Genomic DNA, 11,814 nt, shown 5'->3' on the forward strand with positions numbered 1-11,814 from the left:
AAGAAGGGAGAGGGAGAGAAACATCAATGATGAAAGAGAATCATTGATCAGCTGCCATTTGCACACTCCACACTGGGGATGGAGCCTGCAACCCAGGCATGTGCCCTGACCAGGAATTGAACCATGACCTCCAGGTTCATAGGTCAATGCTGAACTACTGAGCCACACTGGCCAGGCTATTATTGTGTATATCTTTTTACATTAACTAGCAATAAACCATTGTGGCAGTTATTACTTCACTGATACGACTGCTATTGTGTTGGGTGGTTAAATCAGAGATTGCTAACTGGAGAATGGTAAATTTTTAAACGCTTTTGAGTTTTAGTAATTTGTAATGCTTCAGAGTTGTTTTCATTCCTTGCATTTGTTTTATGCAGAAACACTTTGTGCACCTCTGTGGGGCTTTGGAAAAGCATGTTAAGTGTGATATTAGGGAAGATGCAAGACTGTTTTATAGAACTAAGGTAAGTGTGCATTTCATTTTTTCACATGTTTTTTGTTTGTTAAACATTGGTTACATTAATATTTGAGGAAGAGAAATTTTACTATGCTTTCTATTCTAAAATTCCTGACAGATGAGGAAAATTCTTCTACTATTAATGAAACTTACGTACAAGTTAAGACCTTTATATTTAAGTAGACTTGAAGGATTAAAGCATTGTTTAAGTAAATATAAAAGTTTTAAAATGGTGGTTATAAAAGTTTGTTTTGTTCATAGAGAAGAAATAAGGTAGGTATTATTCTTTGAATATTCCATCTGAGAATGTGTTAAAGGAAGAAGGACTCTTCAAATCTCTCAGTCCTACACATCAGCCAGTCTGAGCTCTAGGATGGAAATGATTCAGCAGTAAGCTTGCTTTTTCCTTAAAGGTTTAGTATATTCAAAGATTAAAAAAGCTAAGTATATGAGTATAGAGTTAGGAAAACAACTTTAGTATTAATAAAATTATTTGGCAGTTTTTCCTGAAACACTAACTTAACACTTTTTAAAAAAACTTTTTCTTTTAGAATATTTTTATTCCAAATCATCGTTTAGCTTTTATAATGCAAAACTGATTCCTTTTGTCCCTGTGTTTGAATAGTCATTGAATGTTGACTATCTGCTTTGTAACTATATCTTACATTAATTGGCTGTAAACGTTAGCCCATTTGGATTTAGTATCTGTATTTATTTTAGTAGATTTAAGTTAAATACAATAATAAGCAACTAAGAAAGCTGTATCAGGTTGCAGGTTTTCAAATACATGTAGGGGATAGCTCTTTGGCCTAGAGTGGAAACTGTAGTTTCAGAAGCACACATTCTTTTGAATACTAACTAGAGTTACTGGCCCGTAGAACTCAGTGGTAGTGGCTACTGCTGACAGACATGGTAAAAAGAGACCACCCAAGGTTTTTCTTTTTTAAAGCCAAGGGCAGGACATAGATTGGTGCCAGGGCTCCTCTTACTTAAAGTGGAGAATAACGTAGAGGTCTATGGAAATTGTTTAGGGGATGGCCCTGTTGAAATAGTTGAGTTGAAATAGTTGAGAGCCTCTCTCAACAAGCCTCTAGGTGGTAATTGTTTTAGAGAAACTGAATCTACTGAACTCGAAATGGAGGGGGGGTAGGCGGGGGAGACCTTGCGCCCTGGCTGGTTTGGTTCAGTGGATAAGAGCGATGGCCTGCAGACTGAAGGGTCCCGGGTTCAATTCCGGTCAAGGGCACATACCCGGGTCGCTGGCTCGAGTGGGAGGCGTGCAGGAGGCAGCTAATCAGTGATTCTCGCCCCTCATTGATGTCTCTCTCTCTCCCTCTCCCTTCCTCTCTGAAATCAAAAGTATATTTAAAAAAAAAAGATCTTGTAATTTACTTTATAAACTTAAAGTAGCTATAAAATTCCTGACTTGTTGCCGAACCAGTTTGGCTCAGTGGATAGAGCGTCAGCCTGCGGACTCAATGGTCCCGGGTTCGATTCCGGTCAAGGGCATGTGCCTTGGTTGCGGGCACGTACCCACTGGGGGGCGTGCAGGAGGCAGCTGATCGATGTTTCTCTCTCATCGATGTTTCTAACTCTCTGTCCCTCTCCCTTCTTCTCTGTAAAAAAATCAATAAAATATATTTAAAAAAAAAAAAAAAAGGTCTTGTAATTTACTTTATAAACTTAAAGTAGCTATAAAATTCCTGACTTGTTTAAAACATTTTTCTCAGGCTGTTATGTTCAAGACCTAATTGAGAATCTCTAGAGTGGTAGGAAAATTTAAGTTTTACATAAAAACTTGTTAAACCTCCAAATGTAGGACTGTACCACGTATTTAAAGAAGCTTCATCATGTTGAAAGGAATAAATGACAACCATTCTTTGTGGCCTTCAGACTTTCATATAGAAGCTGGTAACAGCCTAAGCCTAGGGCCCCAATAACAAAAGCTCCCCTTTAGCTTCTCTGAGTGTTCAAAAGCCAGCAAGTTGAAAATGTGTGTCTTGAAGATAGGGAATATGTTTTTGTGGATGATCTTTTGTATCTAATTGGAAAATGGAGTCTTAAGTGTTCACTATTTTAGATTATGGGGATGAGTCTTATTAATCACTGATTTTAAAGCACCTTCAGGAGATGAGTAGTTTATTTTTTTATTTCTTGGCAAAAATCAAATTGAATTGTGTGTAGGCCTGTCAGTTATCAGATCTTTTGTATCAAGCCTTAAATTGATTTTAGGTGAGGATGTTTTAATCTGATCCTTTTCCCCTATTTGATATTTTTAAGGTAAAAGACTTGGTTGCCAGGATACATGGAAAATGGCAGGAAATTATCCAGAACTGTCGGCCTACTCAGGTGTCATTTTATTAAACAGTTTTATTTATTCTTAATAGTTTTGTTAACTGGTATTTCTTCATATTGTTTGAAAAAATATGACAGCACTTCTGTGTATCTTAAGATAAACTGAAAACTCCAATATAATAGTTTGGGGGGTTTTTTGTTTGCTTTATATTCATTAATTTATTTTAAGAAGTGTAAGTGCATCAAATGGAGGTTATATTTCACAAGAAGCATTTTTCTTAACAGCTTAATTGAGATAAAATTCACACATCATACATTTCAGACATTTAAAGTTTATAGTGGTTTTTAGTATATGTAGAGTTGTACAGCCATCACCACAAACAAACTTTAGAACATTTTTGTTACTAAAAAAAAATAAATCCCATATCCACTAGCAGTCACTCCCATTCCCCAACCACTATTCCCATTGCACCAAGCCCTAGACAACTACAGACTTTCTGTCTGTATAGATTTGCCTGTTCTTTATATTTCATATAGATGAAATAATACACTATGGTATTTTATGACTGGCTTCTTTCACATAACATAATGTTAAGTGAATTCATGTTGTAGCATGTATGTTCTTCTATTGCCAAATAATATTCCACTGCATGGATATATCACATTTTATTTACCCACTTATTAGGTGGACGTTCGAGTTGTTTCTATTTTCTGGCTATCAAGAATAATGCTTTCATGCATATTTGTGTACAGGTTTTTGTGTGAACATATCTTCTCAAGTGAAAACATCTTGGGCATAAACCCAGGAGTAGAATTGCTGGGTCATATGGTAATTCTGTTAAGTGTTTTGAGGAACTGCCAGACTTTTCCAAAGTGGCTGCACCATTTTACATTCCCACCAGTCTATTTGAGGTTTCTAATTTCTCCCCATTCTGTCAACACTTGTTACCTGTTTTTTACTAAAGCTTAATGGGGGGTGGGAAGTAGAATCTCACTGTGGTTTTAATTTGTGTTTCTCTAATGACTAATAAGCATTTTTCATGTGTTTATTAGCCATTCATATAGCTTCTTCGGAGAAATGTCTGTTCAATTTCTTTGCCCATTTTTTAATTGAGTTTTTATCTTTATTATTGAATTGTAAGAATGTTCTTTATACTCTTAAATACAAATCCCTTAGTAGGTATAATTTGCAAAAATTTTCTCCCATTCTGTGTGTTGTCTTTTTATTGTCTTGATGTTATAGTTTGTAGAACAAAAGTTTTTAATTGTGACAAAGTCCAGTTTTATCTCTTTTTTCCTTTTATCTGTTTTTTTTTTCCTTTTGTCATGTTTTTGGTGTCATATCTAAGGAGACTTTATTTAAGAGAGGTATTGTTTAAATACCTGCTATTAAGTTTTCCATCATGCTCGTTTACAAATGAACTTCTCAAATTTTAATGTGCATAAGCATCAACAAGGAATTTGTTGAAATGCAGATTTTTATTCATTGTCTGAAGTTAGACCTCAGATATTCTGCATTTCTACCAGGTTCTCAGGTATTGCCAATGCTGCTGGTCCAGGGCCTAGGCGTTGCTTATATTTTTTATCAAAGTAACAGGAACACTGAATATTAATTAGGAAGCACTCTCACTATTTTATGACATTTAGACTCCCTTGTTGTTGGTGTCCTTCATAAGATATGCATGCCCTATTAGAGAAGTCTTTGAGAAATCTTAAGCTGTATTAATCTGCTCAACATTTTACTTAATTTTAAATATCACCCTCTAAATGTGTGTGTTGGTGAAGAGAAATCATCTTGTACTTACTTTATACTTTTTAATTGTTAGACCACAAAATATGAAACTTAAATCTGATTATCATACATTTTTAGAGAATTATATAATATAAAGATTTTATTTCTTTTGTTATTAAAACTTGATGATGATAATATGTGTTATAAAGATTAATTCATAATTTGGTTTTTCTTTATTCTGTTTTTTTCCCCTCTTCTATTTTCTAGGGGCAACTTCATGACTTCTGGGTTCCAGATTCTTAACAGGAGTTGCAACAGCAAATATATGAACCAAGAGAAATTCAATAAGAGCCTTTCCTAGAGGAGTATAAAGGGTTACTACAAAATCCAGCGGAATGCTAAGAAAATGGGCAGCAAGTGTGCCACTGGAATATCTAGTTTGAGGCTGGTAATAAAAGAAATTGCCATTTCTGAAGCAGATATGAAACACAATCTGCTTAATTAAGGCAATTGGCCTTTTACAAGAGTAGAATCCTATAACAGGCGGGAAGAGTAGAAGCAGCTTATAGTTGCATGTCTTATCTGCCCCTATTAACTAACTCCTCTGTTAAACAATAAGCCAGTGGTGTTGTTTTTTTTGTTTGTTTGTTTTGTTTTTTATTGTATTTGTGGCACTTGGATAATCACATGAAATATGTAAGAAAAGATTTGGACCAATGTGAGAAGTTGGAAACCAAGACCAAGTTCTAGTTGGGTTTAATTTTCCCTTTTGGTTATTTTAAAACTTAATGGAAAACCTTCAAATGAGTTTAGTAACAAAAAGGATAAATCGCTTGTAACTCCTACAAACCATAGGAGGTTCCAATCCATGCATTTTCCTTCACTATTCAAGATTATAAATCTGTTAGGTTTTTTAAAATACATTTAAGTGGTTGAGAAATAGAAGGTATATTGTCAGATCCCCTTAAGGGGCAAAGGTTAAGCTATAAAATAGTGGCTCTGTTTTCATGCCAAAACATTCATATGCAGTTTGTTTTAATTTCCAGTGCATTTTTTAAAATACCGGTTAAATCATAGAATCTTGGCTAAATCTTAGAATTCTGGCCCCTTAGTAGCCATATTACTGAAGTGTCTGTATTGTAAAAGCTTAAATATCTGGACAAGTTTCCAAAACCTTATTTTCATGAGTATATAACCTTGGCAGAAACCTGAATGGTGTTTATTCTTTAGAACATTGCCACATGTGTTTGCACATACACGTGTGTTTGTGCTTGTATTTTAAAGTTGTTGCACTTAAAAACCACAGCTGCTCTAAATTCTTAAACACTGGAAAGCCACCCTTTGGTTTAAATGGTGGAGGGTTAGTGGAAATACATATGCTGGTCTTAGCCCAAGGGCCCTTTGAAGCCCTTGGTAGTAATAGACTCTTATTAGCTCTGAAAAATTCTTTTGTTGACTGAGTGTCCCTTTTAGGAGGGTTTCTTTCATAAAAGAAAATGCAAACTTCTTTTTTTCTTTCAGTATTAACTTGGATGACATTGCTAGCTATCCTGAGCACTCTGAGGTCTCCAATTGTGGGGGGAAGATGATGGGAAAGGGAATTGGACTTGATGTTTGTAGTTTGATAGAGGAGAAAATAAATTTTGGAAAATTAGCTTTCTACCTCTGAATTGAGGCTTAGGAGTAAAAAACATTTTATCTTTAATTTATCATTTAAAATACTTTTGAGCCCATGTCAAGCATTGAGCAGTTAGAGATTTTCTAGGGAAGACTAAGTAAATTCAGTTCCTAAGAACCCTGTCAGACCAACAAAAGTTTTATTCTGTATTGAGTTTACTGGTAAGAATATTAACTTGATACTACCTCTTAAGGGTATTGTTAGAAAATGCCACTTATGGTTAATGAGATAGATACAAAGAGTTATATTTGACAGAAGCTTGAAACTCTGGCATCTATCTGCCCAACAGTGGGGGCTTTCACTCTGTAATTTAATACCTTGTAGATACATTATTTGTGTGTAATTTTATAAGTGTTCATATTTTTCTCATTTTGCATTGTGTAAAGTGTACAAAATCTCAAAAGTATAAAATACTGCTTATATTGCTTGTAATTACAGTGTGTAAATATTTTCTAATGTGTACATTGATGGGGGGGACAAGTGGGTTATTCAGGTGTGTTTTTTTTTAAGTGACCCTTTTATATTGCAGTTTCAACAGGTAACTGCCCATCAAATTTAAAACCACTTTGATACATTTTTATTTAGCAGTTCCAATAAGAAAAGTCTCTATTTTTAATTATCTTTCTCCATTAGAGAAATATGCTTCATGTGTCCCTTTAAAATAAATGGCCAAACATCGGTTTGGACTCTTGTACTTATGACTCTGGTAGACATCTTCAGTCTCCAGGTCATATTTCAGTCAGTATTTGCATTCAGGTTCTCATAAAAATTGTGTGATTCTCTTTTAGCACAAGTAGCCCATGGTTTTTCTCCCAAATCAAGTACTCCCCTTCTCTCTCTTGAGTCCCCTTGCTTTGTCTCCCTCCTGCTGTTGTTGCCCACCCAGTGAATGGGATGGTAGTGGGGGAGAAAATGTTCATTGCACAGAGAATGTCAGGCCAGTTTTGGGACTTGGCAAACAAAGCTTGCACTGAGTGGTGGTGTGTTTGGCAGTATTATTACTGTGCCAAAAAATCACCTTGTCTAATTTTCTGGATATGTATGTCAAACTTCCTACCCTTATTGCAAGCTAAAATTTAAGGTATTTGTAAGTGTTTATGCTTTTGTGTGTAACTGTTTGCCTTTTCTAAACTGCTTTTCTTGTTATCTGAAAATACAATTCTATTCGTTATATCATGTTAAGTGAAGATGCTCTCCATGCACAAAATGCATCTATGTAGCAGTAAAGTAACAGCATTTGTACATTTTCTGTCTATCTCCTGACGGCAATGGTGCCTTTGTCACCTTTTGGAAGGTTGGCATTTTGTTTTTGTTTTGAGATACAAGTAATAGCTTGCTTTTGACTTCACAAATATCTCCCCAGATGTAAAAGAGAGAAAATGGTGTGTTGTCATCCAGGCTCAGTTGGAACATTTGCATTTTTATTTCTGTCAAGCAAGTATAGTTGGTGGGGACTGGCCAGTAATAATGTGTCAAGTCTTTAAACCAAGAATAATTTTTACATTTTAAAATAAAAACTTAAGAGTTGATCCATTAACAAGTGACTGAGTTTGAAAATTAGGGAAGGACTGTCCTGATTCGCCTCCACGGAGGCAAGATTAGGGTGCAGATGGGTGGGCATGTAGAGCATGATCTGTGGTTATTTATTACTTCTTAACAGTGGTGCACCTCTAATCTGTGTGTTTCTTTTCCCTGGGCAGTCCTGTCAGCCAGTTAATCCACCAGCTCCTAGGCAGTTTACAAGGAGATACAGGTTTTCTTTTTCTTTCCTTTTTTTTCTTTCCTTTTTTTTTTTTTTTAAAGATTTATACTACATCTTGTTTAAAGTCCTATGAATGTATGTGTGCGTTATTAAAATGGCTTTTTCTCAGTTTGAACATGTGTTCAGTAATATTTGTTTGGGAGTGGGGATGCTTAAGTATCTGGAATGTCCTGTTTCTTCACCTGCCCCATTCCCTGCTTTTTAAACTGATTTCTTCCTCTTTTTAAAATATATATATATATATATATATATATATATATATATATATATATATATATATATATATATATTATTGATTTCAGAGAGGAAGGGAGAGGGAGAGAGATAGAAACATCAATAATGAGAGAGAATCACTGATTGGCTGCCTCCTGTACGGCCCCCCTGGGGATTGAGCCCATAACCCGGGCATGTGCCCTTGCCTGGAATCGAACCCAGGACCCTTCAGTCCTCAGGCCAACACTCTATCCACTGAACCAAACTGGCTAGGGCTTCTTTCTTCCTCTTGATTTGGATTCTCCAGGCAGTCTTTAGTTTGATGTCTCCTGTTTCTGGAATAAACACTTAAAACCATAGTTGTATATAGTTCACTTTTATATAACCAATTAATAATTTGCTATATACTTTGCAGTTAGGAATTCAGTAATCTCATTCTTACATTACCTCATTCACTATGTTCAACAACTGTTGAGTCCCTACCTACTACCTGCTAGGCACTCTTAGGATTCAGTGGTGAACAACAAACAGAGCTCTCATGAATCTTACCTTCTGGTATCCAGGTGAAAATACTTTGTTATTGGGCAAAGAGAACTGGAAAATAATACTCTTGGCCTGACACCCCTGTTCTAGAGTCCAGGAGAAGCTATACAATGTGGAGGCAGGGCCGGATCACTTCCAACCTGCCAGGCAGATACAGCCCTGGATATACCAGCTGTGGGGACATTGGTTGGCACCACCTCACAGGAGTTATGAGGTCATAGAAGGGCTAAACATGATTGCCAGGGGCCTTGGGTCTTGGTATCATGTTGATATTTCTCCCTTCTGACAGGCTAGTTAAAAGGAGACACCCTGTAAGCATTTTTCTCTGACAGTGGAGGAGTGACAGCATAGGCAAAAGCAGAGACATTGCCTAAGAACTGGGAGACAGGCAGCACAGCCTTGTACAAGGTCCTTGCCCTTGCACTTAGTCATGACCTCAAATCCCAGATTCACCAGGACAATTGTTTGATCCTTGGCAAGTTACTTAACTTCTCTGTGTCTTAGTTTCTTCATCTGCTAAAACGAATAATGAGTTTGTGAGGGTTAAATGAGCGAATGCATGAAAAATATTTAGCAAAGTCTTGGCATATAGCAAGAACTCAATAAATGCTAACTGTTGTTAGTTAGCTCTAAGGTGAGGTTCTTCTCAGATGACAGAACTGGTCTTAAGGCACTTGGGCTTCATTGACATCTGAGCAAATACCTCTTGAAACTATGCATGCTCTATTTTTTCTGATCCAGTGAGCCCCAGAGGCTTCTCTGTCCAGGTCTGCCTCTGCTGGTAAAAAATTAAGGTGGTGACTTTTTAAAACTCAGCATGCTAAAGCCGAGAAAGGGGTGGTGGGTGATGATTTCCCAGCATTTTGTGGACATGTCCTGACACTCCCTTTTCCTTGCTAACCATTCCCCAGGCTGGAGTTAAGAGAGGTCAAACCAGAACGCCCAGCTTTGGGTCTGACTCCAAGACGACTGGCTGGGAGGAAAACTTAACAGGCAAAACAGGCTTCTGAGGCACTGTGGATCAGTAAGACGACAGCATTGTTGCACTGGCGACAGTCCCTGCTGAAGCAGCACCTCAGCTGTAATGTGGCTAAAGGGAGAGTACTGGGCAAGCCAGAGGTGGAGATGGCAAAACAGGAACAGAAATGCTGCCACAGTGAACAGCAAGCAGAACAGCTTGACTAGGCCAGAGTTGGGTTTTTTGCCTCAGGGAACCTCTGCTCAAGTTTCAGGAGTTCATACCTACCCCCTACACCGAGGGTCCCTGCTACAGTGAGTAACTGCTCTGCCAAGCCTGGAGCCAAATGCTGGTGTGGGTGGCTGAGGACAACCGCACTACCCGCAGCCACTTTTCCTTCAGCAGAGCTGGGAGAATAGCCTAGCAAATGCAAATACAAAACCTACCTTTGCGTTCTGTTTGGAAAGTATACCAGGTTTTCAAATGGGATCCTCTCACAGCCACACTGTGAAACAGACAAGGTGGTGACTCGAAGGATGAGTAACAGCCTGCTCAAAGAACGACCTACCTCCTGTGTCCCTGCCTGTGACACAAATTCATAGCTAGGTTAGGATTAATTTCTTGGTTTGCTTTCGAGTCTCTTCCTCTGCCCCTCTTCTTTTTATTCATATTTCATCAGCTTAATTTGCAAAAAGGAGTATTATCAATCACAGGGGCTTACTATAGAAAGTTTCATTAATCGCCATCACATCTGATCATTTCATTAGATTCAGAGATTGAAGTGGGAGGACAGCAGAGAGAAATACATTGTGGTGTGAATATTATCAGAGGTACTGAAGTATCTGCCCAACTACAGTGTAGCAAGTGCCATGCTGGAACTCAGCATTGTGATTTATAGTTCTGTTCAGATGAAAATGGTGAGGTGCTGAGTCTGCCATCGGAGCACCTTCGAGGAGAAAGGCTTGCCTCACATAGCCTAGGTGAGTGGGATGTTGAACCTACCACCAAATCACTTTGGCCTACTTGCCACTTCCTGAGGTCAAGTCGGCACCGAGCTCTGTGAGACCACGAGGGGAGTGCCCTTAGCCCACTGGGCACCCCTGCAGTTTAATTTCTCTCCTATGGGGCTCACAGTTTTCCTGCCCCTCCTCCATTGTCACCCCAACCCACTTTCCCACAAGGACTGCAGATGTATTTTTCTTAGCCATGTCTTTCCCAGTCTTCCCAACTTGGACTTCCTTACTCAGCTCTTTCAGGAATTTCTTCTGTGGTCTTTTCCAAACTACTTGCTGACTTTTCCCTTCTATTACCTACTAGGAGCCCTCCCATCTCGTCAAATCAAACTCATCTTCCTCTCTCATGCTCTTTCTCTTCTGCCTACTCCCCCAATACAAACCTACGCATTTCTGCCTTTGCTCTGGTGATACCCCATTCAGGCTACCCTGTTCCCTTCTCTGGTTTTCCCAATCCTGATAGCTCCCTCTGTAAGCACAAGAATAATTTCAAGGCAAGTTACTTAACTTCTTAGACCCTGTTTTCCCATCTAAAATAAGCTATTAATCCCTCAGAATGGAATGAATGCACAATTAAAAAAAAAAAAAAAGCTGGGCTCTCTTTGTAAATGTGTATGTACACTTTAAGCATTTCTCTCCAGCTACCTCCCCCTCCACATATACACACATCCTGTTGGCAGAGTGCTGGGGGAGGTGGAAGTGTGATGTGAGCCTGCTGTCTAGTCACACACAGCAGCCCAAACTATGAGATTGCACATGAGGAAGTGCCAAATTGAGCTCTGAGGAATTCAGAAAAAGAAGGATGATGTGTCTCCCTGTGTCAGCCTTAAGTTAAATAATGACAGAGCCTCTTGAATCTGCACCTGTTCTCAACCCAGTGCTCATTCACCTGTTCCCCCACCCTCTGTCCCTCCAGAGCACAGACTCCTAGGCACATGCAAGAGTCAGTGACCTATGTCCCTAGGGCCCTCCTCATGTTGGTCCTGCTCTTGGGCCCATATCAATACTGTCATGGATGAGAGAGAGAGGATCAGGCCAGGTCATGGCTAGAGCTCAGGTTTGAGTCAAACCCTAGAGAGGTCTTTAATAGGCGGTGGGAAGAAGGCATGGCCTCAGTTGAGGGCAAACTGAAGGGCCCAAGATGGTGTGGGAGGGCCATTCTA

General features: G+C 38.5%; 1 protein-coding gene across 3 annotated transcripts in view; it reads left to right on the forward strand.

The window, feature by feature from the left end:
• The window catches only part of SLF2 (SMC5-SMC6 complex localization factor 2), a 43,206-nt gene extending 35,167 nt beyond the window's left edge, over window positions 1–8,039 (forward strand). For all 3 annotated transcript variants that reach the window (XM_059661116.1, XM_059661117.1, XM_059661118.1), the window contains exons 18-20: window positions 378–464; window positions 2,738–2,806; window positions 4,752–8,039. In XM_059661116.1, the coding sequence (XP_059517099.1) occupies window positions 378–464; window positions 2,738–2,806; window positions 4,752–4,787 (192 nt within the window). In that variant the 3' untranslated portion in view covers window positions 4,788–8,039. The remainder of the gene's footprint in view (window positions 1–377; window positions 465–2,737; window positions 2,807–4,751) is intronic.
• The last annotated feature ends 3,775 nt before the right edge of the window (window positions 8,040–11,814 follow it).

The sequence above is a fragment of the Myotis daubentonii genome, chromosome 13 (genome assembly GCF_963259705.1).
Source record: "Myotis daubentonii chromosome 13, mMyoDau2.1, whole genome shotgun sequence".
Taxonomy (NCBI): Eukaryota; Metazoa; Chordata; class Mammalia; order Chiroptera; family Vespertilionidae; genus Myotis; species Myotis daubentonii.